This window comes from Ambystoma mexicanum, chromosome 1q, assembly GCF_040938575.1.
Source record: "Ambystoma mexicanum isolate Mex_15411 chromosome 1q, UKY_AmexF1_1, whole genome shotgun sequence".
NCBI classification, from domain to species: Eukaryota; Metazoa; Chordata; class Amphibia; order Caudata; family Ambystomatidae; genus Ambystoma; species Ambystoma mexicanum.
In genome coordinates, this window is record NC_090922.1 from 247762780 (window position 1) to 247787557 (window position 24778).

At 45.4% G+C, this 24778-nt stretch overlaps 1 protein-coding gene across 4 annotated transcripts in view; it reads left to right on the forward strand.

Moving 5' to 3' along the window:
* Positions 1 to 24778, forward strand: part of LOC138527139 (serine/threonine-protein kinase BRSK2-like) — a 743148-nt gene that overhangs the window by 430188 nt on the left and 288182 nt on the right. For all 4 annotated transcript variants that reach the window (XM_069638239.1, XM_069638257.1, XM_069638249.1 and 1 more), the window contains one exon: positions 2962 to 2995. In XM_069638239.1, coding sequence (XP_069494340.1) covers positions 2962 to 2995 — 34 coding nt within the window. The remainder of the gene's footprint in view (positions 1 to 2961; positions 2996 to 24778) is intronic.

Consider the following 24778-nt stretch of genomic DNA (forward strand, 5'->3'; position numbering starts at 1 on the left):
TGTTAGGGGACGCCCACAAGGATGGAGGAAAGGGGTTTTAGGACTATGAGTAGTCTAGTCACTACAGTGAGTAACTTTAATTATTTTATCCAAAACACATACAATCATACCTTGAGCTGACAAATGAGAAGATACTTACCAATTCATCAGAAAACCATTTTCTTGTAGGGCTCCTAAAAGCAGATATTATACTTTGGTCAAAGTTTTCTGTCTTCCAAAGCATTTTGGGAAATCTAAGCCTCTGATTCTTGAGAGCCGTTGTAGGGATGTTTACATATGAGACTTCTAGAGGCTTTTACCTACTCTGAAACTCATTTTCTCCACAGGCCTGTGCAACTATGCCCTAGACCTACGTTTCCTCACAAATATCACCTTTTCTTGGCTACACATTACATTACATTAATTGCATTAAAATAATGTGACTAATCCATGAAATAATTTGCATTAGTGTGTAGTGCTGGTCTGAATAGGTTATGTCAATGATGTTGTAATCCCTCCAGCTCTTGCATCCCTCTCTAATCTTTATCCCAAACTTGGAATTGTCTGCTACATCCTCTGAGCTAACATACTGATGAGAGCAGTAAACATCCAAGTTTGACTGTGTTGTTGGTTGTTTTTGTGTGTTCATAATTCAGAGGGAGTCTTCCTATTGGTGTCTTCCATGTGCCCTTTCTTCCCATTCCTTCCTGGCTCAAACCATGAAGACCGTATCCACAATTGTTGTCTCCTCACTGGAGGCGTTTGGATACAGAGAGGTTTAACTTCATTGAAAAGATCTTGGACATGCAGTGATATTTTCACATTTCATACACATATTTTGGCCAAATGTATTTCCCCAAGAAACCTAGGGGATTCTCACTGAGGGGGGAAATATGACAGAGTGAGGTATTCCTCAATATACACTGTACACAATGAGTCATCTCCAGGAAACCCCATGTGCCTTGTGGTGCACCGTAAACCCACCTTAAGCACAATGAGATCTCTCTCCATGGTACTTGTGTAACAGTGAGGTATCTCCGCAGCAGACTATGGGAACAATGAAATGAGGTATCTCTTTGGGAGATATTTGGCACAAAGAATGATGTCATCCAGCAGACGTCCAGCACAATTCAATAACTGACTCTAACTGTCAGAGTCTATTGACCGCAAGGAAGTATCTCCCTGGGAGAGCACATGCATAAAGAGATATTGCACCAGAATAACTTGAACTCAAGAGGGCACAATAAGATGTTTCCTCATGAAACCTTGAGTACAGTATAAACTCCCATTAAAACACATACGGTTCCGTGGGCTATCTCTTCAGAAGAACGTGGGTTGAACGAGAACCCTCTGGAGCTTGTTGGAACAATGAGCTCTTTCCTTGGTAGAACTTAGGCACAATGAGGTATCTCGTCAGGAGGCTATGCACACAACGAGACTTCTCTGTGAACCTCAGACACAATGAGATTTCTCATCAAGTAACCTTGTACATCTTGTCATTGGCAACTTTTCAGCAGAATGAATAGATAACCAACTGTGTCCAATGTCTCTTGTGCAGATTTGTGTATGGCCTCAGCAGACCCTGGGCATAATGAAGGATCACGTGTGGAGATCTATGGCACAGTGAGGTATCGCCACAGGATATTGAGCACAATGAGGTCTCCACCTCAAACAATGGCAAGATGAAGCATCTCGCCAGGAGATGGGCACAATCAAGCATCATGTTGGGAGTCCTTGAACAAAATGGTTAATTCCTAATTAAATATCAACTCTGTGGGAAATTCCCTTAAGGGACCTCAGGACCAATTGGTTACCTCTTCAGGAGACCCAGCGAGCAATGAGGTTAAACCCTCAGGAGACAACACACATTGTCAGTTGTCTCCTCAAGAAACCTTGTACACAGTGATGTACTGGATTTTCAAGCCTTGTATACAGTGAGGACCTTCCTTAGGCTACTTCAAGCACAGTATTATATTACCTCAGCACGTTAAGCACGGTTATTTATTTCTTCAGAGGACCTTTGACACAATGTGATGTCTGCTCAAGAGATCCTTGGTACAATGAGCTATCCTACTGGATATATTCAGTACAATGAAGCATCACAACAGGAGATCTTGAACACAATGATGCTTCTGCTCAGGAGACATTTGCAACAATGGGGTATCTATTGAAGAGAGGTTGATATGTTCTTGCTGGAACCTGCTAATGAGACCTTGGGCACTATAAGGAATCTCCTAGTAAGGAAATGTGCATTGAGGTATCCCCTTTGAATTACATATTTAGTCATTATGTCTTCCTTCCTGTGCTTTGTTATTTTTTTTTTCTAGGCATCACAACACTGTCAGTTTAGAATTAGAGTTAATTTAAAATTGCTGCCTCTGGCATTTGCCTGATTATGACCTGACTAATTTCCTTTCAGAGGTATTGAACTGCCAATTAATTGCTCTAGTGCCATATAGACCAGCCAGCCTCACCCTACTAGCCCTCATTTTGAGCATCCTGGGAGAAGGCTACTGGTTCTTTCCAAGGTTGATCTCCTCTAGCTAGGGCTCAGATGCTTCAGTGAGCTGTGTTGCTTGATATTCCCCTCCTATTCAGCTAAATATGTAACAACTTCTCTGTGTTTCTCTTCCTTCCTATTTTCTCTTCCCTCCCTCTCTTTCCTTGAATGCATTTTGCCTATGTTTCCTTGATCTTTTTACCTTTTTCTGTCACACTATAATTATTAACCTTTGTTTCCTTAACCTGATTTCCCCATTTGTATCTCCTTCCACTCATGCTTTGTACATTTCTGTTCCACAAATATTCGCCTTTCTGTATCCCGCCATCTCTCCTTGTCCCCCCTTTCTCTCTTGCCCCAATACATTTTCTCCTCCCCTGTGCCATCATCATTCCTTCTGTCTCCCTTTCTCTCACTCCTCTCCATTCCTTATTTCGCCCTCACCTCTTCCACCCCACTACCTGCACCCTATCCCTGTCCAGGTCTCCTCACTATGCATGTCCAGAGGTGATCAAGGTGAGTTGCTTCTCTTCCACATGTTGTGATGTTCTGTGTTCATGCAGCAATGATTCGTGTGTGCGCTGCAATAGTCTGTGTTTGCCTGCCATGGATGTGCAAATTCAAACATGGGTTGGAAATCATCAGCATGCCCTGTGTTGAGGGTCATTGTGGGTGTCACATTTCATTATCTTTTTAAAAATGCAAAAGATGGGGTAGGCACCCACTTTGTGGCATCAGGCTCCTTTCTTTTGGATTAAAAGTGGGCTTGGTTGGTTATACTTCTAACACAGACAAGGGTTTCAGTAAGTCTTTTTTTTACTATATAATTATAAAGGATAAGTTTTTAACGCAAGGCGTGCTGGGATGCAAACATTATCTTCAGTACAGTCCTCTCATGGTCTGATCAAGTGATGTGTAAGGGACGTTGCAGTTGTCTGGTTTGGTGTAGTAGTGGGTAAAATTCCAAATGTGTTGGAAACCTGGCTATAACCCTTTCCTACGGATTTGGGCCCTGCCAAAATTATGCAACATCCTGTCAAACCTACTCCTTATGATGTGATCGAATACAGAAAGAGTACTGGAAAAATCATGTTCATAGTGGGCAGGATTTTTTCATCATCCTTGTGACAATCCCACCACCCAGCCTATCAGAATTGACCTCAAATCAGTCACATCAGCATCTTTTCATATATTTTATTTCCAGTAACACCACGATATATAATACTCTCAATGCCTTTTGCAGATTTCTTTGTTTTTGTTTTCATGTAAGAGTGCTCAGTGGAAAGATACCAATCTGCATTATATATCATCTAATTGTTATCAACATAATCCAGGAGACAGAGAAAGCACAGCAAGAGCAAAACATATCTGGGCTCATGTGGATGTTTGTATCACCTTCTGGTTTATACTTTGGAAAAAATGGATGAATGTGGGTTTCAGGAGGAGGTTGTATTTGAGCTTAGAAAGGTTTAAGATAAAAATGTTGTGCTTCTACTGCTTGGCCACAATCAATTTTGGAGAGAGTGATGGCCCCAATCAGGCATGTTGCCAATTAAGAAAGCTACAACATCTAACTGCAGACCAGCAACCCCTGAATGAATGACACAGCAGTGGTATCAATGTAGACTATTGAGAGCAGTCGCTTGGCACAATGATTGGGGGGGGGGAGGGACTCCTGACAGGTCAGAAATGTCCAATTTAATGCTTATGATATGTAATGGCATTTATAATGCGCCTATACACAAGTGTTTCAAGGTGCGACGCGGCAAGGGAGGGGGAACAGAGGGAAGACAGAGACAAAGATCTTATTGGGCCAGGTGGCATTGAGATTGCGCAAGTTGGGATATGTCCACCACCTAACTGTCATGAAACAAAAGCAGCACAACACAGACTTGCCAATCAACATCAAACCAATAAAGATGCATCAGGGACCAGCCAACTAACTTCAGGCCTCTGCCAACTAACTTCCGGCATCTGCTAAATAACTTCAGGCATCAGCCAAATAATGCAATAATATCAACCAATGAATATTACACTCCTGCAGAATAGCACCAACCAAATGACGCAGGGCAAATGGCAGCAAACATCAGTCAAATTACATGAAGTAATCAGCTAAAACACAGCAGGTAATAGGTAAATAACATCAAACATCAGCTAATAAAATGTCTGACATATTCTACCTCCACAACCTCATGACTGCTGGATGTCTTACACAATTCACCCTGCCCCATGCTAACCTCCACTCCAACACCATGCACTGAATCCACCCAATCCACCCAATCCAAATCCACCATAACACGTGTCTCCTCCACACCATCTGCTGAGCAATCCTAAGTAATCAGCTGTCTTTCACATGACTTTCATATGCAACCTTATCCTAGATAAGTACCATAGCCTCATTGAAACCTGATCCTTTTCAGTCGTCAACATGAAACTCCCCTACCAAGCTCTTAACTTCACAGGAGGTGGGAATATTCTTGCTCACAGAGACCCTCCCTCTGTGTTTCGCTCTCTCTCTCTCTCTCTCTCTCTCTCTCTCTCTCTCTCTCTCTCTCTCTCCCCCTCTCTCCAGCCATGTCAAAAATACTCCTGCGCTATTGCCATCTAGGGGCCTTTTCCATTTCCTCACATCTATCACTGATTTCCTAACCATCCCCCACACCTAACCTACCAATAGGTTTGTGATCCTTACAGACTTCATCTGCTGGCTCGACATCTTAGACCCCTGACTCCTTCCTAGCAGGGGTGCCGGATACGCTGGTGCTCTCGTGCTCAATGCCTGGTGTGAGGGTGTAGAAGAAGGAGACTGACAAGGAGGGGTCATTTTGTGGGCTACAAAGTCGTATTGTATAACTCAAGAAAACCTATATCTCCCTACTTCTAAGGGGCTTTCCCTGCCTCAACCTAGGAAACTTTAGTGAACTGGCAGAATAGCTGTCAAAATGAAATGTTCTCTGTCCGCCATCAGAAACCAACTAATCTAACCCTCACACCATAAACATAAGTCTTTAACTAAAGTGAAGTTTGTGTTTCCCTCACCGGGAAAGTGGGTCCCTACTCCTGGCTGATTCAGTCTTATAGTAGAAGTAACTCCTTCAGTGTCCCATCACAAGGTACCAGGGTCACCTTGTGCTTTTATACAAGTTCCCCACAGTGGTCATTAAGCACTCTTGTAAGACAACTTGGATTAGTCTCTCTTTAACTCCTTCAAGGAAGTAGAATAACTTATAGCCTTATTTGACTTCCATTTAACACTCAGATGATGGATATGTTTTCCAGGGTTCTCTATATCTTTCTTGCATGTCTCTCTACTGGTTTCTATATCATATTGAGGGGATTGTTTCCCAAAGCCCTTGGGCTTTCCACTGCCATTTGTTGGGCCACAGCTTTGAGGGAGACAATTCCTGCTGCCCTCTGTTTTAACAGAAGTATTAGGTGAATCACTGGGATGAGGAAGATGGCTCCCATTACACTCATTGAGCAGTGGTAGTGGGGGGACTAATACAATGAGGGTGATGACTCCTGACTCATTCTGCTTGATTAGTGGTATTGGATGAAACACTGTAACGAGGACGAGGACACCCAATGCACTCTGCTTGAGCAGTGGTTTTGGACTGGCCACTGCGACTAGGGAGATGACTCCCGATGCACCCTGCTTGAGCAGTGGTATTGGACTGTTGACTGCAAGGAGGGAGATGACTTCCGATGCACTCTGCTTGAGCAGTGGTATTGGATTAGCCACTGGATGAGGGAGATGACTCCTGATGCACTATGCTTGGCCAGTGGTATTGGGCTGACCACTGCGACAAGGGAGATGACTCCTGATGCACTCTGTGAGTCGGTTCCCTGCCGGCTTATAGGACGCTCCAGCAACTCTTCTTGTCCGCCTCTGGGAGAGACAGATCTGCTTTAACTGCAGTGTTCCAAGTTTCAACTTCCCAGGTCTTGTTTGCGTACTTCTGGCTTCCACAGTGAACTCTCCATAGGCCATTCCTGCTTTCTACTTTACACTGTTGATTCCGCCCTGGCGTAATATCAACACCATCTTAGAAAGTCTCTTTGGCACTCTTCAGTGAACTAGCTTGTTACAGTACTTGGCTGGCTTTGCATATGGTAATTCCATATGCTTCTCGCGTTCTTCTTCGTCTCAGTATGTCTTACATTTGTCACAGTCCTGGCTTTACAATAACAGATGGCTCCACTATCATTGGTGAAAGAAAAGGTTGACCATGAGGGAAGGGGGTTATGTGACAGGATTTTAGGGTGGCTTTTCCCCAGGTGGATGCCCTTATCGCCAGGCGGGGAGTCTTTCTCTATGAGGTCCTCCTGCATATTACCACCCCTAGGGTAGCTATTGGGCAGCAGCCTCACCTCCCTAGCCTCATGGCAAAGGGCTCCCCTATGGGGACAAGTGACAAGACCTGGTGAATTATCACACAGAGCATCCACTGTGGACCCAAGCAAGTCCTGAACACTGTTCACTAGCTGCCTCAAACACTAGAACTCTTCCCTAAAATAAGGACATCAGCACCCCTGATAAAATTCATAAATTGGCTGCGCTGCTACCTAGGACTGTCTGTGCCACCAATTGAGAAAACACTCAGACCACTTTAGGACTGCATAACATCTAAGCTACAGTATACCATTTCAAATCCTCTTGCATTGAATTATCCATGTCCCTTTTACATGTACTTTGTTCAAACGCAATACTTTCTTTCAGGAATCCAGAATGACTATGCATTCATTTAACAAGTCCCGTTCTGGGTGTCCTTTGTTCCTGCACCAATTATCCTTCATTTCTCCATTGACCATTTTTAACTCAACCTGGCAGAAACACTTCTCTACATGTTCACACCGTCCCAGGTTTGAAAGAATGGCAGAAATATAAAAGCATGCTCAATCACAAACACTGTGATTATCTCTTACTCTATAGACGATGTTATTAAAGCCTTCATAAATCCACCTTCTACCCGTGTCTTAAACCTTATCTGCACCCTACTGTACTTGGAAACTATCCCTTGGACCACATATTTTTTGTAAAAAGACTGTATTATCACAATGCTAGCACTAATAAGCTGTCTTCATGTTACAGAACTGCTCTTGTCCATATCCCTTTCCCATCTTCCTTGACCTAACAGCTACCGTTGAAACTGTTCGCCAGCCACCCTTTGTGGAAAGAACATACGAAGGTGATGGGAGTACCAGAAAATCTTTGAATAGTCAAAATAATTCCTAGTGACTGAACTCAGCAGATTTAAGTGGGTCCCCTTTATCCGAGCCTACCCTTGTCTTCCAAGTTCTTTTCAACATATACCTGCTTACCATTGTATGTAAATGTGTAGCATAACTATGAAAAACAAGTCAATGACAAAGACCTATCATAATTAAAAATAGGAAAACTCATTTGCAGCCTGAGGAGGTGCACTGGCCAATGAGGGAGCTCGGAACCCGATCTGTATTCTCTGGTATACTCCTGTGATCCTAGCTCCCCTACTGCTTCACGCCCTCCACACGTGCCTGCTTTGCTCCCCCTCTCTCCTCTACTGCCTTTAGCATGCAGGGGCTAAAGACGAAGTAAACATTGCAAAAAAATAAACACGTACCTTTCCTCAGTGTTCAAAGCTGCGTCAGGAACAGGAATCCGTCTTCTGTGTTGACTATGAATCAACAATGGAGAAGGACTCCTTACAAGTCTCCGAGCACTGAGAAAAACTAAGCGTTTAATTTAAAACGAAAGATTTCGTCTTTAGCACCTGCGAGTGGTTGCTAAAGGCTATGCAAACATTTCAAAAAAGGAAAACATACCTTTCTGCTGTCTTGTACCTTTGCCGCATTTACTGCAGAAGTCCGTAATCAACATTTGAAATGGACTCCCTTTCCGGACCCAGCGTTGGAAGACTAAATAAAGGTAAGTTTCTACTTTTATTTTTCTACAGCCATTAGCACAAGCCTCCGGTTAATCGCGGTGTCAATATGACCCTCAGTGTTTGACTGACTTTGTTGGTAATGGCACCTCCCCCCACGTTAAGGGACCCTTGCGCACCACCTCGTCTCATAATTAAGTGAGATAATCTAAAGCATCTTCCATTATCTAAGCCTCGAACTGCACGTGGCAGTACTGTAGTGGTCTTTAAATTGTGGGCTGCCCCTCCTTTGTGGGGTGCAAATGGATGTCCTGGGGTTAGACCAGGCTCCGCAAAAAGGGATTACGGACACTGCTTTCATAAGAAAATATAAGTAGTTACATCTTTTGTGGGGGCCAGAACTCTGAAGTCCTTCATGGACTTTCGTACCAATTTCCCACACAGCCTCCAAACATGCATTCACGGAAGGGATAGGCAGAAACGGGAGGAAGGTTCAAACATCTTTACTCTTCAACTCCCGAATTCTAACTAACTCCCGCCTCCCGCCCCTCCCCTTCCCGTTGCTCCCTGTTCTCCTCTACGTGATGTGGGAGTGCATGGAAAACTGACTATGTCAGCCCCCCCCGATACTAAACATAATGTTGACTCTAGTTCATTTCTTCAATTAGTCTCTGGGGCTTTTTCCGAGTTCTCTGAGGTCTCAAGGCTCGGTGTTCTTCACTGGCCTCTTGATAAGACACGGCTGTCTCCTCGCCTGAGTCTTCTCCATCTCCTTCGTAGGATGGATCCCATTCAGGGATTGTGACGTCTGAAGAGTGAGCATTGGGTGGGATCATGCCTGGCATCAGCCTGAAATGTGATGAATTTCTTGTGATGCTTTTCCTGTCACCATGTGCCATGATGAGGGACCCTTTTACCTGAGTCACTGTTCGGGGTTCTTCCCCAAATGCAGCCATGCTCTTTCTGCTTTGCGTCTGTCGTGCTATGACAATGTCTCTCAGTCCTATGTCATTTTTCCTGGATCTACGGTCTTCATCGGCCTGTTTCTTCATGTTTGCTTTGCTTCTGGCATCTTGTTCTCGCATCTCATTGTCTCCCCTGTATCTTTCTTCGGGGCTGGTCAGAGTCTTGTTCTTATGCTCCTGCTGAACATGACTTCCGATGGGGTCTTCCCCATGGTACTGTGCAGGGTGTTTCGATCATCCTGTAACAGCTGGTATAGCATTTTCTCCATGGGCTCCCCAGTTAGTCAGTTAGTCGGGCGATTTGCACATTTCTCTTTATGTTGCTCATGAAGCGTTCTACTGTGCAGTTTCCTTGTGGCCACAGTGGCGTTATCCTTCGATGATTGAAACCCATCTATTCAGAGAATGTTTTGAAACCGTGAATGGGGGCTCATTGTCGGACTTCAGACCCTTGGAATGCCATAGGTGGCAAACATTCTGTCAAGTGCAGGAATAGTATGAAATGCTGATGTGGACGGCACTAGTTGCATGTCTGGGAATTGTGAATATTAGTCTACCACCACCAGTATGTAGTCACCCCCTTCAGGGGTCCCAAGAAGTCCACTGCAATGTCGTCCCATGCCTTCTCCAGGAGTGCCGTCATGCACGGGTTCAGGCCTCATGTGTGGGTTGATGACTGCACAGGTGGGACAGTGTTTGAAAAGATCTTCTAATTGCGCGTCTAGATGAGGAAACCATAGTTTTTGCTGGAGCATTCTTTTCGTTGATACTACGCCTCTGTGGCACTCATGAGCTAGCTCCAACACCTTTCCGCACAATGTTCTGGGAATTACCATTTTGGTACCCTTGAGCACTAGTCCCTCTTCTGTTTTGGCTAATTAGTCTTTGACGGCTATTAGGCAGTTGACATCTTGCTTGGTTTCCTCACACATGTTATCTCCCACTTGTCGGGCCTGTTTCCAGTGTCTGGTTTCCAGACACCTGAGGATGATTTGTAGTCTTTGGTCGTTGTCAGTCTCTTGAGCTATTTGATTCAGATCTAGACCTTTTGGGGTGTTCCTGTGTACCAAATAGCCAATGTATTGATCCGCGATGGAGTGGGCCGGCTGGGATTCCTTGCAGGGGTGACGCGAGAGGAAGTCTGCAGGGTTGTGGTCCTTGCCAGGCCTGTGAACATTGTTGAAACTATAGTCCTGTAGTCCTAAGGCCCACCTCGCGATTCTCGGTGGCATCTTGGCTTGTGGATTCCCATAGATGAATAACAGTGCCTGGTGGTCCGTGACAACTGTGAATGGTTTACCATACAGGAAAAGATGGAAATGTTTACAGGCCCACACTACGGCCATACCTTCCTTCTCTGCCTGTGCGTAGGTTTGTTCCGTCTTGGAGATGCTCCTGCTGGCATATGATACAATGTGTCTTGCTTGGTTGTCTTTATCATCAATTTGCGTCAGGATGGCGCCTAGGCCAACCGGGCTGGCATCTACGATCAGCTCTTTTTCTCGTTTTGAGCTGAAATAGGCCATGTTCTTGGCATCTGATATGCGCTGTTTGATCGACTGGAACACCTGTTGACACTTTTCTGTCCATGCAAAGTCTGTGTTCTGTTTTGTCAGATTTCTGAGGCGTTCACTCACAGAGGCGAAATCTGGTATATAGCGGGTACAGTAGCTGGCAAGCCCAAGGAATGATCGTAGGTCAGACGTGGTTTTGGCTGCTTCGGCATCCGTGAGTGCGGTGACCTATTCAGGATCCAGAGTCATCCCCTTTGATGAGAATATGTGAGCAAAAAACAGAGTGTCTGTTTTCTAAATTCACATTTGTCCTTGTTCAGCGTGAGCCAGGCTTCTTCGGGGGCCATGCATACTTCTGTGAGCGTGTTATTGTGCTGTTCTTGGTCTTGTCCGAAAACTAGGATGTTGTCACTGTAGTTCAGACAGTTTGGTATATGTTTAATGACGTTATGGATTTCAGATTGAAAGATTTCGGCCACAGAAGAGACCCCGAAATGGAGGCGTATCTGTACAACCCCAGATGGGTGGCAAATGTGGTTATGTATCTAGATACCTTATTTAGTTCTAGTTGATGATATCCTTTGTTGAGGTCTAGCTTGGAGAATATAGTTGCGCCATTCAGGCGATGTACCATAACAGTTATGCGCGGGGCTTCCCCGGAGTATAGCTTCATTTGGCCGCCTCATGTCCACACATATGTAAATGTCTGTGGAGTCCTTCTTGGGTACAGGGACAATGGGGGACACCAACGTTGTAGACCCTTAGGCCGGTTCGATGATGTCCGCTTGAAGCTGTTTCAGTTCTTCCTCCACTTGTTTTTGTATATTCATGGGGATTCCTCGATAATGTTGGGCTACGGGAGGAACATTTGGGTCAATGTGGAGTTCAATCTGGCATCCTTTCAACTTTCCCAGGCGTTTGAACAACGCTGGGAATAGCTGTTCAATTTTTGCTGTGGGGTCTAGATGCTTGTGAACCATGAGTCTGTACAGGATGTGGATGAGACCCATGTCAATGGAAGCCTTGTAGCTCAAGATACATCCGCTTTCGGCGGTTGCCTTCAACACTTGCATGGGGATTTTCTTGTATTGTCCCTTGTAGCTGAACAACACCATGAAATACCCTTTGCACGGTAATGGTGTCTTTGACCCGTACGGGTAGATATGAGCTTTTGCTGGCTGTAGACATGGGGCGTGTGGTACGCTGTTGTATACTTCCTCGCTTATGACGTTCACGGTCGCCCCTGTGTCCACTAAGAACTCAGCAGCCGTCTTATTTACTTGGTTGATCAGTGTTGGGCTGTGTTCCTTCGCCGTCGGGTTTCCCAAAGCATATAGGTATACTTTCTTTCTTGGTTTTTCCTGCAACTTCTCGCTCCTTCTGGTGTCCTCCTCAGATGATGCACTGGATCTGCTGTTGGATTCTGAGTGCTCGACCAGATGGCGTATATACCTCCGGGGCCGTCTCCTTGATCTTCAAGATGGTGGCTTGCTGTTACGCCAGTCTCCCGACGCTCTGTCACGTCCTCTCTCTGCCTTTTCTTCTTTGTGTCTGCATTGAGGAGGCTCATTCATCTGGGTGGAGGCCCTGGGCAGACTTTGTGCTGATCTCTCTCTACCCTGCAATGGTTTCCCTCCTGTTCCTTTACCTCTCATTTGATTACAATACATGCAGTATACCGCTTTAAAGTGATGGTCTCCCCCAGAGGCCGAACACTGCTGGCCTATGGCTGGGCATTGGCCCTTGTGCGGAAATTCGTATCCGCATCTGTAACAGAATGGTTGCGCTCTCCAGCTTATTGATTCCTTCGCATTTGCCATGTGTGATCTTTATCTCGCCCAAACCTTCGACTTGGGATACTAATGCTGCATCCGAGCGAGCAAGGCGCAGAATTTCCTCTAGGTTTCGTGGTTTTTGCAGTAGTCTTTTCCTAAAGTCTGCACATTTGCATCCTACTATGATTTAAGAGCGCAACGCTTCCTCATTTGAATAATTATTGAAGTTGCTGTGTTTCATTTTCAACCTTAAATGCATCACAAAGGCGTCCATGGATTCCCCTTTGACTTGCTTGGTTGCGTGGTTGTGTGTAATATGTTCCTCTCATAGTACACGTTTGTGTGCAGGGTGAAGTAGTCCGTTAATGTTGCTTTGAGGCTTGTGTATGTATTGGTGGTGTCTGTGGGGAGCTCATCCACAATGTCTGACATTGAGGAGGCTGTGCTTCTTTTCTTCATCCAGGCCCAATTGCTTTTATACACACCTCAAAATCCCTTATCCATCTTTTCCAGCGAGGGCCCAGGGTGCTGGATTCAGTTATGTCGAAATTTGTGGGCAGTTGTGTGATGAGGCAGTCCTGCATCCTGGCGGGCAATGCTCGAGCTGGGGTGAGTGGGACAGTCAGAGTGTCATCCCCCGACATTTTTGGGTGTGCCTCTTTCCCCAGTAGGTGTGCACTGCTCAGTATGATGTGCTGTTGCTTCTAGCCCAATGGTGTTTTTGGCTGACCTTGATTTATTGTTGAATCCGCCGGATGGGTGTGGAGGGTTTTCCTTGTCCCTGACACGATGAAAACAGCATCCGTGGTGTGATGTCAACCTTATTTTTCGCACTTCACTGTGAAATCCACGTGTTTTCCAGAGCTCTGCTGCACCAAGTGCGTTTGCTGCTGTGGCCCCTTGTTTCCGGACCGGCCTGATTCTTCGTTCTGCAGGCCGATTGGTCGGCGGTTTACTTTGCGCAGGCCGCTTTTTTCGTGGCGTTCTCTTGCACCACGTGTGTCCACTGCTGCAGCTTGTGTCCGGACCGGGCTAATTCTAAATGCTGTACAGGTCGCGTGCGCGTGTTCCTGCGACTTCAGCGCCCCACCTGTGCTTGTCGGGCTTCTGTCGTTTGGTTTTGGAGTCTGCTTTACTAACGGAGAAAACTCATTCCATGTTTCGTTTCCCGCCAGCGCGCTTCTGTAGGCACAGGAATTAATGGCTGCTTTGCTCACTGCGGGTAGGCGGAGGCAGCTCTGTCGGCTCCATATGCCTGGGGTCCTCACACACCATCAAGTAGAGTGCAGCCTTCGTGTCCGCTCTCTAGTTCAATTTTGCCACGAGTGCGGTGTACCTGGTCCTCGTGAGGTTCTATCAGGCCTCATCGCCAGTGTAAAGTCCTTAGTGGACTTTCGAACCAATTTCCCACACGGCTTCCAAACATGCATTCACGGCAGGGAGAGGCGGAGACGTGAGGAAGGTTCAAACATCTTTATTCTTCAACTCCCGGATTCTAACTTATGCCCGCCTCACACCTCCCGCCCCTCCCTTTCCCGTGGCTCTCTGTCCTACTCCACGTGATGTGGGAGTCCATGGAAAACTGACGATGTCACAAGAACAATATTCAACATTTTGACTTAAGGTGGCGGGGAGCTCAGGATAAACAAGTTTGACTACCACTACAATACTGGGAAGCGATCGCCCTTCAAGACTAATGGCTTGACAAAATGCACATAGTTGAAAGCACAGTTGTAGAATTCTTTTTGGGTTCTCAAGAGGAGGGCCCACATAAGGCTTAGTCAGCGAAATGTAGCATTCCTGGCTTCCTGTAAGAGCTAGTATAAAAGTTGAAATTCTTTGCCTAACATTTAAGTTCCTCTCAAAGGCAGCCTCACAGTGCATTAGCAGCCAAATTACTCATTATATCCCTGTTTTGAAAGTATGTAGCCTTGAGACAGATGTTTTCCATTTAAACCCAGGAACAGCCTAGATCTACGCATTAGGTCTTGCCCTACCCACATCCAGACTGATCATGAAACCAGAGACCACCCTCCCATACACACAACTGAGTGTGTAGATCTCCAGCACTAGCTCAAGAAATGCATCTATCATCTTCACAAAAAGTCCCCCATGTGGCCTGGTGATCTTAGGCAGAAGGCATAATGTTATCCCCCCTATCTAACCTTCTACGCTGTAGGACGTCTAGGGCACTAATTCATCAATACTCACACAAGTAGTATTCTCCTGGAATTCATTCTGTTGTGCGTTTGATATGATAATAGTAAATACATCTTTTTAACCTCTTGTGGAAAAATCTTGCACCTTCATCTGTATCCCACCAGGCCCTGAAAAACTCTATCGTACTTCTTATTTATTTCGATTTTTTATACTGTGTTGACGTAACCCGTAGGCAGCTTTCTATCAACAGCATGAAAACAAGAAATGAATCTGAATCATAAAAAAAAGTTTGTGAATTAAGTTTGAAATAAAAAAGTTTTAAAATTCTTATGAAATAACATCAATGCAGGAGGTAAATGAAGAAAAACAGGTTATGAGCTCCATAGATGGGGCAAGGCAAGAGAAAGCACCTGGCTATAGGTTTTGTGATTTCCTCCTTCTTAAACCCGCCTCTGCACCTGGGTTGGGAAAAGCAGTCTAATAAAGAGACGCTGACACTTTAAGAAAATGTAATTTAGTAGGCAAGGTCCTGTGCACATGCGCATCCCTCTGTGCGCTACCTTTGCCCCTCTATGCATGCGTCAAACACCTACCACTCTCAGTTCCTGTTTTGGCTGCACACTATTTGGGTCGGGTTAGCTGCCGCTGCATAGCGCCTTCCCACTCCCCTAAGGGGAGTTGGAGAGAGGTTTTTCCTCTGCCTCTCTGTCTATTTACATTGTATTCAGCATGTGCCTCCCTCCGGCATGTGCAGTACGTCAAGCAATGCATCCCGTGTAAAAGGTTTTACTCAGTTGTGGTCCCTCAACATGCCTGTATAGATTGCCTGGGCAACCATCACCTGGGGAGTACTAGCACCCTCTGTTAGGGGATTGCCCGATGTCTCACAAGAATCGCCTTCTGTCTATGTCACAGCTGGGACCATTACCGAAAGTGATGGAGGATGTCATAAGACGCTGCCAAGAAGCTAGTGTGGGAAATTCCCACATACGGTATGTGCTCTGGCATAACCTCTTAGTTCTGATAAGATCACACCCCCAGTTTCAGGGCCTTAACAAGGCTGTTCAGGAGAACATTCTTTTGTGAAAATGTATCTTTGAATTCATCTGGGAAGGCACCAGTGCCTACAGGTGGAAAAATGCAATTACCTCTTGGTGGGGAACACAGTACTGCCGGTGAATCGGTACCAGATGACCTTTTCCCATCAGACAAAGTAGTAGGTAAGAAGAAGTGAGGAATCTCCTAGTATACACTGAAAAGGTTAGCTTAACGGTGGGTTGATCAGACCTCCGGTATGCAACGCGTTTGTCTTGGAAGCAAGACAACGTGGCGCAACACAGGTTCAAATCCCGATCCCGCGCTTAGAAACCACTCGCTGGTATTAAGCACGTTATAAATTAACAATAAATAAATAAATACATTTTCTGAAGCCATCTTTGCAAGGATTGGTTGAGCTTCACTCCTCCTAAATTCCTGATACTTCGTCGGTACCGGTGGGCCCTGATTAGGTACAACCGATATGGGCCAAAGAAAAACATAGGAAGAAAGAGAAAACAGTTTGCTTCAGCACCGAAATAGCATAAGAAGCATACCAATCCACCTGTACTGGATGAGGATGCTAGTACCTAGGATTCTGCTCCTATCTTTCATGAGATTCAAAGAAATTTGATTTAAATAATCTGTTTACGGATTTGTTTATTACTCCCTTTTGGGGTTGCACACCGCTTTTTCCTTAGTACTCTTATGGCTCGTCAGAGTTTTCAACTGAATGAAGAAATGGCATTATCAGTGTTTTCCCGTCTCCTTCTATGGAGGCTGAAAAGACGTTGCACACCCTGAATGTAGCCAGTGTTTTGAAATTTCATTTGGAAAGAACAAAAAAGACCTATGAAATGGGTCTTGGGCGGGAATGCACCTGGACAGGCGGCCACAAAGACGTCCATAGTTCGGTCGATAGTTTCTACCATTCTTGAAGGATACAATATGATTGGCAAGGAACCTTTGACAGGACTTCACACGCACTTAGTCAGGGGAAAGGGTGCCTCAGTGGCGTTCCAGAGACATGTGCCCATCCACGACATTTGTAAGGCAGCGACATGGGATAATGCTCACTCATTCTGTAAGTACTATTCCTTAGACTGACTGTAGCTCGAAGAGTGATGCAGCCTTCAGGCAGGCAGTTTTGCAAAACCTATTTTCAGAACAAATCCTACCCCCCATGTTTGGAGGTAGGGTGATTTGGGCTCTCCCAATAGTATGGAGGAAAGGGGACAGGCCGTCAGAGTATGGAAACGTTACTCACCATAGTGACACTTATACATTGAGGCCCCAGTCCTGTTTCCTCCATATGCCCTCCCACCATCCCATCTCTAGAAAAACAGGAACAAAAGGTTCTTGAGAAATATTTATTGTGGTCCAGTTAAACGCTTAAAGAAAGAAAATGATAGTTCGACCGGACGGACGGGAGAGGTACCGCCTGGTGCATGCGAGGGCCTGCTCGCATAAGAAAATAATTCAATATTTTGCTGCTCAGCAACTCGCTCCAGCCTGTTCCGTGGGGCCTCCCAACAGTATAGAGGAGGGCACTATGGCCTAAGTGTGCCAGTGTCACTACGGTAAGATACAGTTCTGTTTTGTCCAGAAGACCCTGGGGTTTCATTTAATACTGAGCCATCCTGCTCTGTTTTCATGAATATTCAGTTACCAACACTGGTGGCATTTAATGTTTTCAGTAAATCTGCAGACCCTGTGGAGGTTCTATTAACCACTGATTAATCTACTTCACCAATTAGGTCAGAGGAAGAGCACCTCTTTTCAGAGACATCAGACGTAGCAAAAATATATAACGAGCACAGTGCTAGATGCAATGGTCTCTGATCCTTACCTGGAAGTGTTGCTTCAGGGAATTAAAGCAAAGATGACTCCTCCAGCAGAGGCACAGACTCGGCAGGCTGTGATTTGTCCTTCTTTTGAAGAAGTTCCTCCTTTATAGCCTTTGCCCGAAAAGTAAAAAACTACTGATGATCCTGATACTGATGACAAAGACGACGAATATTCTATGGATCTGGTATAGCTCATAGGTGTGGAACTCATTGTGAACGTTTCGCTGCATGTTTTGCAGCATTCTTATGGGGAGAAAGCCCTATATGCTCCCACCCCTTCCCCGACCCACCAAATTAAAAAGAAAATATACCCTAACCCCACACCCCACTTAAAAATGCACTGACAAATGCAGCAAAATGGTTGTAATGAATAGATCCCTATGAGTTGGGCTGGTATCGATTCTATCTGGTTAAACTGTGTAATGAGATGATTTCCAAGGCAATGGAAGCCTTAGAGCTACTTCGGGTGGAGTACAAAGTGAGGTGGCTGAGGTTTTTGCAAAGCTCAAGTGAGACCCCTTTTCTCAATGGCAAGCTCTGTATTGGAACACACTCTCATGCAAAGGGCTAAACCTCATTTTGTACTAGTCATCTCTAAATCCCTGTAGGCAAAATATAGGACATCCAGGCAAGATCCTTTTATTATTATGGGAAATGTACCAACCCGTCCAGGGTTATATCTGCCACACTAGGCACTAAAGGCAAAGGTACATCACCATCATCAGCATCAGTACTGCACAAGAATTCGAAAGCTTGGGATTCCTAGGGTAGCAAAGTGTATTTAACTGCAGGGCTGCAATGCCAACTCGATGCCTATACTGTCCTGGTAGTTTCTAACATTTTAAATTAGGAGAAAGCCTACAGATTTGTAGAGTATCTTCCCTCAGAAGTGGCAAGAAGTTGCTTATTTCATTTCGCAAGGGAAAGAAGTGCTACTCAGCAGCTACAAATGAATAAAGACATGAAACAGTGCACAGGGCTATGATCAGAGCCATTATTATGAGAAGGCATGCTTATCTTGCTGCTACCTCAATTCACCAAGAATCTTGGGAGAAGGTCTTCGAGCTCCCCTTTCATGGGAAAATGTTGTTTGACAAATCAATGGGCGATGTACAGAAGAATGCGGCAAGTGTTAATGGAGAAAAATCGTTAAGTTCCATTTCGTCACAATCCAAATTAGGGTATCATCCTTACAACCTTTCAAAGAATGGCAGCCTTGTCAGGCTCATAATCCAGTCTATATGACTAACAAAAATTCAGGTACAGACCCAACTTTGATTCCTTTTTCTGCTCAAGAACCGAAGAAACCTTTTCCATGGGGTGCAATTTCCACTAGTTCCTGTTCTCAAGGAACACCCATCCCCAGTAGCAGGGACTTTCATATGTTATACCACAGTGGAGGGGGTCTTTGATTTAAGATCTGTGGATTCTAGATATTATTAGAAAAGGCTATGCCTTGGCGCTTCCTGCTACCCATCCTCTATCACCTCCAGGATCTAAAAAAGCGTCTTGCTTCTCCTTTTAATGTGAGCTATAGAGGCACTTTAAGAGGTGATACCAGAATGAGTGAGGACAGAGATTCTACTCCTGCTATTTTACTATTCCCAAGAATCGGTAGGTCTAAGGCCAATTCTCGATCTATAGAACCAAAATCAATTACTTACTGTAGAGACTTCAACATGCTACCTCTTCCACAGATTCTGGCAGCTGTCCAGTCGTGAAATTGGTTAGCGTCTATAGATTTGCATGATGCGTATTTCCATATTCCTATTTAGAAAGAACATTGCCAATTTCTGAAGTTCACCCCTGGAGGCATTCATCACCAGTATACGTGTCTTCCCTTTCGGTCTTAATGAATCCCCAAAATTACTCACAAAACTCCTGTCTGGTTTCAGCCTACCTATGATTTCAGCGGGTGAACCTTTACCTATACCTGGACACTGGCTCATAGGGGCTCAATCCTCATCTCAGGTTTACCAGAGCATGCAAAAGACTTGCAAAACTCTTCATGGCCTGAGATTTCTATAAAGGTTCTGAAATAATTCCTGGTTCCATCTCGGCACATTCAATTAATTGGTACTACTTTGGAGACACATCGGGCAAAACGTTTCCTCGACAAGGAAGACTTAAAGCTTTGCAGATTACTACCCTTCAATTTCATATTCGGTAGGAGATAATCAGCCTAGTGGTTTCTAAGATTTATCTGATTCAATTTGCATGGCTAAGAAGGAGAACCCCTCAGAAGCATCTCATCCAGAATTAGAATCAGCTTTTAGAACAAGGATCCAAGTTTATCTGTATTCCACCTCATATTCGAGAATGTCTGAACTGATGGACACATCAGGACAACATCTTGCATGATCTCCCCTTTTGTCCTCTTCAGAGTTTAGTAACCAGTGTGCCAGTTGGAAGAAGGAGTCACACACAATGTCGACATTTTAATAAAATAATAAAGCAAAGGCCTCTCTCGCCATATTGCTATAGAGAAAGTCCCTTCCTAACTGAAAACATAGGTCCTAGTCTATCGTCAGAACGTCAAAACCTCAACACAAAATCTAAATCTACCTGACCCTACCAATAATAAACAATAACTAACCTTATCATCCTTGCTTCATCATAGATGCTCAGTTAATAAAAAGTCAAGCTACATTAAGAAATATACAGGCTGCTACACCAAAACATCAGTCTATAGAGGTAATACTACTTATCATGCTTGCTTTATCAAAGATGCCGACTAATAAATATCAGGCCACAGTAAGCAAAACCTGACGAAGGTCTGTGCAGGAAGGACCGACAGGGTTGCTGTCAGTACTCACCTCCAGGTGACCCCTGCACCCACAAGCCGCTTGCAGGCAGGATGTGCAACCAGAGAAAGAGAGATGCCTGTGGAACCACTGCACAGCCCGCCTTTCACGAAGGAGCTGCCTGAGCCTCTACAAGAGCTGGATAAATGCCAGTCAAACGAGAGAGTACAGGTACCCATGTTTAATAGAACATGGGAAGAAGAGAGTTGGGGACCCAAAAGAGACTAAAAGAGGGTCTGGGACCATGGAGTTGCATGGCAGTCTCATTGGCAGGAGAAGGAACCAAGGGACAACGAATATGTGCAGTTGCATAATTGCCAGGAGAGTGGACCAAGGGGAAATAAACGGACGCGCACCAAAATAAGGAAACGAGAAGCAGAGGGTCTGGGACCCTGGAGTTGCATACTTGGCTGGAGTGTAAAACAACAGGCAACAAACTTGTGCGAGTCTGGGACCCGCACCCATATCAGAAACCAAGGTCTAAAGCCAGGAGGGACTGGTACCCAGTGGAAGAGACATTTTATAAGGATCACTTTTGCGAGTCAGGAACTCGCCACCATTTAGAAGATTGGAAGCCAGGGGAACAAACACTCTGGAATTGATAAAGTGAAACCTATACTAGGTAGAGTAGTATTCCAAGTTAGGGGGCTTGAAAGACTGGGAATACAAGAGACAATTCTTTGAGCACCATCCCGTGTCTTGAGGACAATAAATCTAGGGGAAAGGAGCATTAACGTAGCTTTGGAACTTGCTATTTTTTAACATTATTTTGCATCACTTTATTACCAGCGACTGGAGACTTTCTGTTTATTGAGAACACCAATAACACTTTTTTAACTTTAAGCTTGACAGTACAACAGAGAGATACTGGCAGCATACAATCAGTCGGTAAGAGTACATTATGTGTTTACAGTCTGGTAAAAGATTGCAGAAAACAGTAAGGGTACATATTGTAGCACAGTAACCAAAGGAACAGGTATTACGTTAACAGTCAAAGCCTGAAGGTTTAAGTGGAATTGGTACCTGGGGACATCTGTTCGCTGGCATCGTCATCACTGTCATTGGATAAAGAAAAAATATAGGAACGAAATGGAGCCCATATGTTTCTGGGTCTAGACTCTGCAGATCTCAGGCTGGCTCAGCATTCCTCAGTGTCTGAGGCCCAAGTAACAGCTCGGAGCTTCCTCCACTTGTTTTTGTATATTCATGGGGATTCCTCGATAATGTTGGGCTACGGGAGGAACATTTGGGTCAATGTGGAGTTCAATCTGGCATCCTTTCAACTTTCCCAGGCGTTTGAACAACGCTGGGAATAGCTGTTCAATTTTTGCTGTGGGGTCTAGATGCTTGTGAACCATGAGTCTGTACAGGATGTGGATGAGACCCATGTCAATGGAAGCCTTGTAGCTCAAGATACATCCGCTTTCGGTGGTTGCCTTCAACACTTGCATGGGGATTTTCTTTTATTGTCCCTTGTAGCTGAACAACACCATGAAATACCCTTTGCACGGTAATGGTGTCTTTGACCCGTACGGGTAGATATGAGCTTTTGCTGGCTGTAGACATGGGGCGTGTGGTACGCTGTTGTATACTTCCTCGCTTATGACGTTCACGGTCGCCCCTGTGTCCACTAAGAACTCAGCAGCCGTCTTATTTACTTGGTTGATCAGTGTTGGGCTGTGTTCCTTCGCCGTCGGGTTTCCCAAAGCATATAGGTATACTTTCTTTCTTGGTTTTTCCTGCAACTTCTCGCTCCTTCTGGTGTCCTCCTCAGATGATGCACTGGATCTGCTGTTGGATTCTGAGTGCTCGACCAGATGGCGTATATACCTCCGGGGCCGTCTCCTTGATCTTCAAGATGGTGGCTTGCTGTTACGCCAGTCTCCCGACGCTCTGTCACGTCCTCTCTCTGCCTTTTCTTCTTTGTGTCTGCATTGAGGAGGCTCATTCATCTGGGTGGAGGCCCTGGGCAGACTTTGTGCTGATCTCTCTCTACCCTGCAATGGTTTCCCTCCTGTTCCTTTACCTCTCATTTGATTACAATACATGCAGTATACCGCTTTAAAGTGATGGTCTCCCCCAGAGGCCGAACACTGCTGGCCTATGGCTGGGCATTGGCCCTTGTGCGGAAATTCGTATCCGCATCTGTAACAGAATGGTTGCGCTCTCCAGCTTATTGATTCCTTCGCATTTGCCATGTGTGATCTTTATCTCGCCCAAACCTTCGACTTGGGATACTAATGCTGCATCCGAGCGAGCAAGGCGCAGAATTTCCTCTAGGTTTCGTGGTTTTTGCAGTAGTCTTTTCCTAAAGTCTGCACATTTGCATCCTACTATGATTTAAGAGCGCAACGCTTCCTCATTTGAATAATTATTGAAGTTGCTGTGTTTCATTTTCAACCTTAAATGCATCACAAAGGCGTCCATGGATTCCCCTTTGACTTGCTTGGTTGCGTGGTTGTGTGTAATATGTTCCTCTCATAGTACACGTTTGTGTGCAGGGTGAAGTAGTCCGTTAATGTTGCTTTGAGGCTTGTGTATGTATTGGTGGTGTCTGTGGGGAGCTCATCCACAATGTCTGACATTGAGGAGGCTGTGCTTCTTTTCTTCATCCAGGCCCAATTGCTTTTATACACACCTCAAAATCCCTTATCCATCTTTTCCAGCGAGGGCCCAGGGTGCTGGATTCAGTTATGTCGAAATTTGTGGGCAGTTGTGTGATGAGGCAGTCCTGCATCCTGGCGGGCAATGCTCGAGCTGGGGTGAGTGGGACAGTCAGAGTGTCATCCCCCGACATTTTTGGGTGTGCCTCTTTCCCTAGTAGGTGTGCACTGCTCAGTATGATGTGCTGTTGCTTCTAGCCCAATGGTGTTTTTGGCTGACCTTGATTTATTGTTGAATCCGCCGGATGGGTGTGGAGGGTTTTCCTTGTCCCTGACACGATGAAAACAGCATCCGTGGTGTGATGTCAACCTTATTTTTCGCAATTCACTGTGAAATCCACGTGTTTTCCAGAGCTCTGCTGCACCAAGTGCGTTTGCTGCTGTGGCCCCTTGTTTCCGGACCGGCCTGATTCTTCGTTCTGCAGGCCGATTGGTCGGCGGTTTACTTTGCGCAGGCCGCTTTTTTCGTGGCGTTCTCTTGCACCACGTGTGTCCACTGCTGCAGCTTGTGTCCGGACCGGGCTAATTCTAAATGCTGTACAGGTCGCGTGCGCGTGTTCCTGCGACTTCAGCGCCCCACCTGTGCTTGTCGGGCTTCTGTCGTTTGGTTTTGGAGTCTGCTTTACTAACGGAGAAAACTCATTCCATGTTTCGTTTCCCGCCAGCGCGCTTCTGTAGGCACAGGAATTAATGGCTGCTTTGCTCACTGCGGGTAGGCGGAGGCAGCTCTGTCGGCTCCATATGCCTGGGGTCCTCACACGCCATCAAGTAGAGTGCAGCCTTCGTGTCCGCTCTCTAGTTCAATTTTGCCACGAGTGCGGTGTACCTGGTCCTCGTGAGGTTCTATCAGGCCTCATCGCCAGTGTAAAGTCCTTAGTGGACTTTCGAACCAATTTCCCACACGGCTTCCAAACATGCATTCACGGCAGGGAGAGGCGGAGACGTGAGGAAGGTTCAAACATCTTTATTCTTCAACTCCCGGATTCTAACTTATGCCCGCCTCACACCTCCCGCCCCTCCCTTTCCCGTGGCTCTCTGTCCTACTCCACGTGATGTGGGAGTCCATGGAAAACTGACGATGTCACAAGAACAATATTCAACATTTTGACTTAAGGTGGCGGGGAGCTCAGGATAAACAAGTTTGACTACCACTACAATACTGGGAAGCGATCGCCCTTCAAGACTAATGGCTTGACAAAATGCACATAGTTGAAAGCACAGTTGTAGAATTCTTTTTGGGTTCTCAAGAGGAGGGCCCACATAAGGCTTAGTCAGCGAAATGTAGCATTCCTGGCTTCCTGTAAGAGCTAGTATAAAAGTTGAAATTCTTTGCCTAACATTTAAGTTCCTCTCAAAGGCAGCCTCACAGTGCATTAGCAGCCAAATTACTCATTATATCCCTGTTTTGAAAGTATGTAGCCTTGAGACAGATGTTTTCCATTTAAACCCAGGAACAGCCTAGATCTACGCATTAGGTCTTGCCCTACCCACATCCAGACTGATCATGAAACCAGAGACCACCCTCCCATACACACAACTGAGTGTGTAGATCTCCAGCACTAGCTCAAGAAATGCATCTATCATCTTCACAAAAAGTCCCCCATGTGGCCTGGTGATCTTAGGCAGAAGGCATAATGTTATCCCCCCTATCTAACCTTCTACGCTGTAGGAC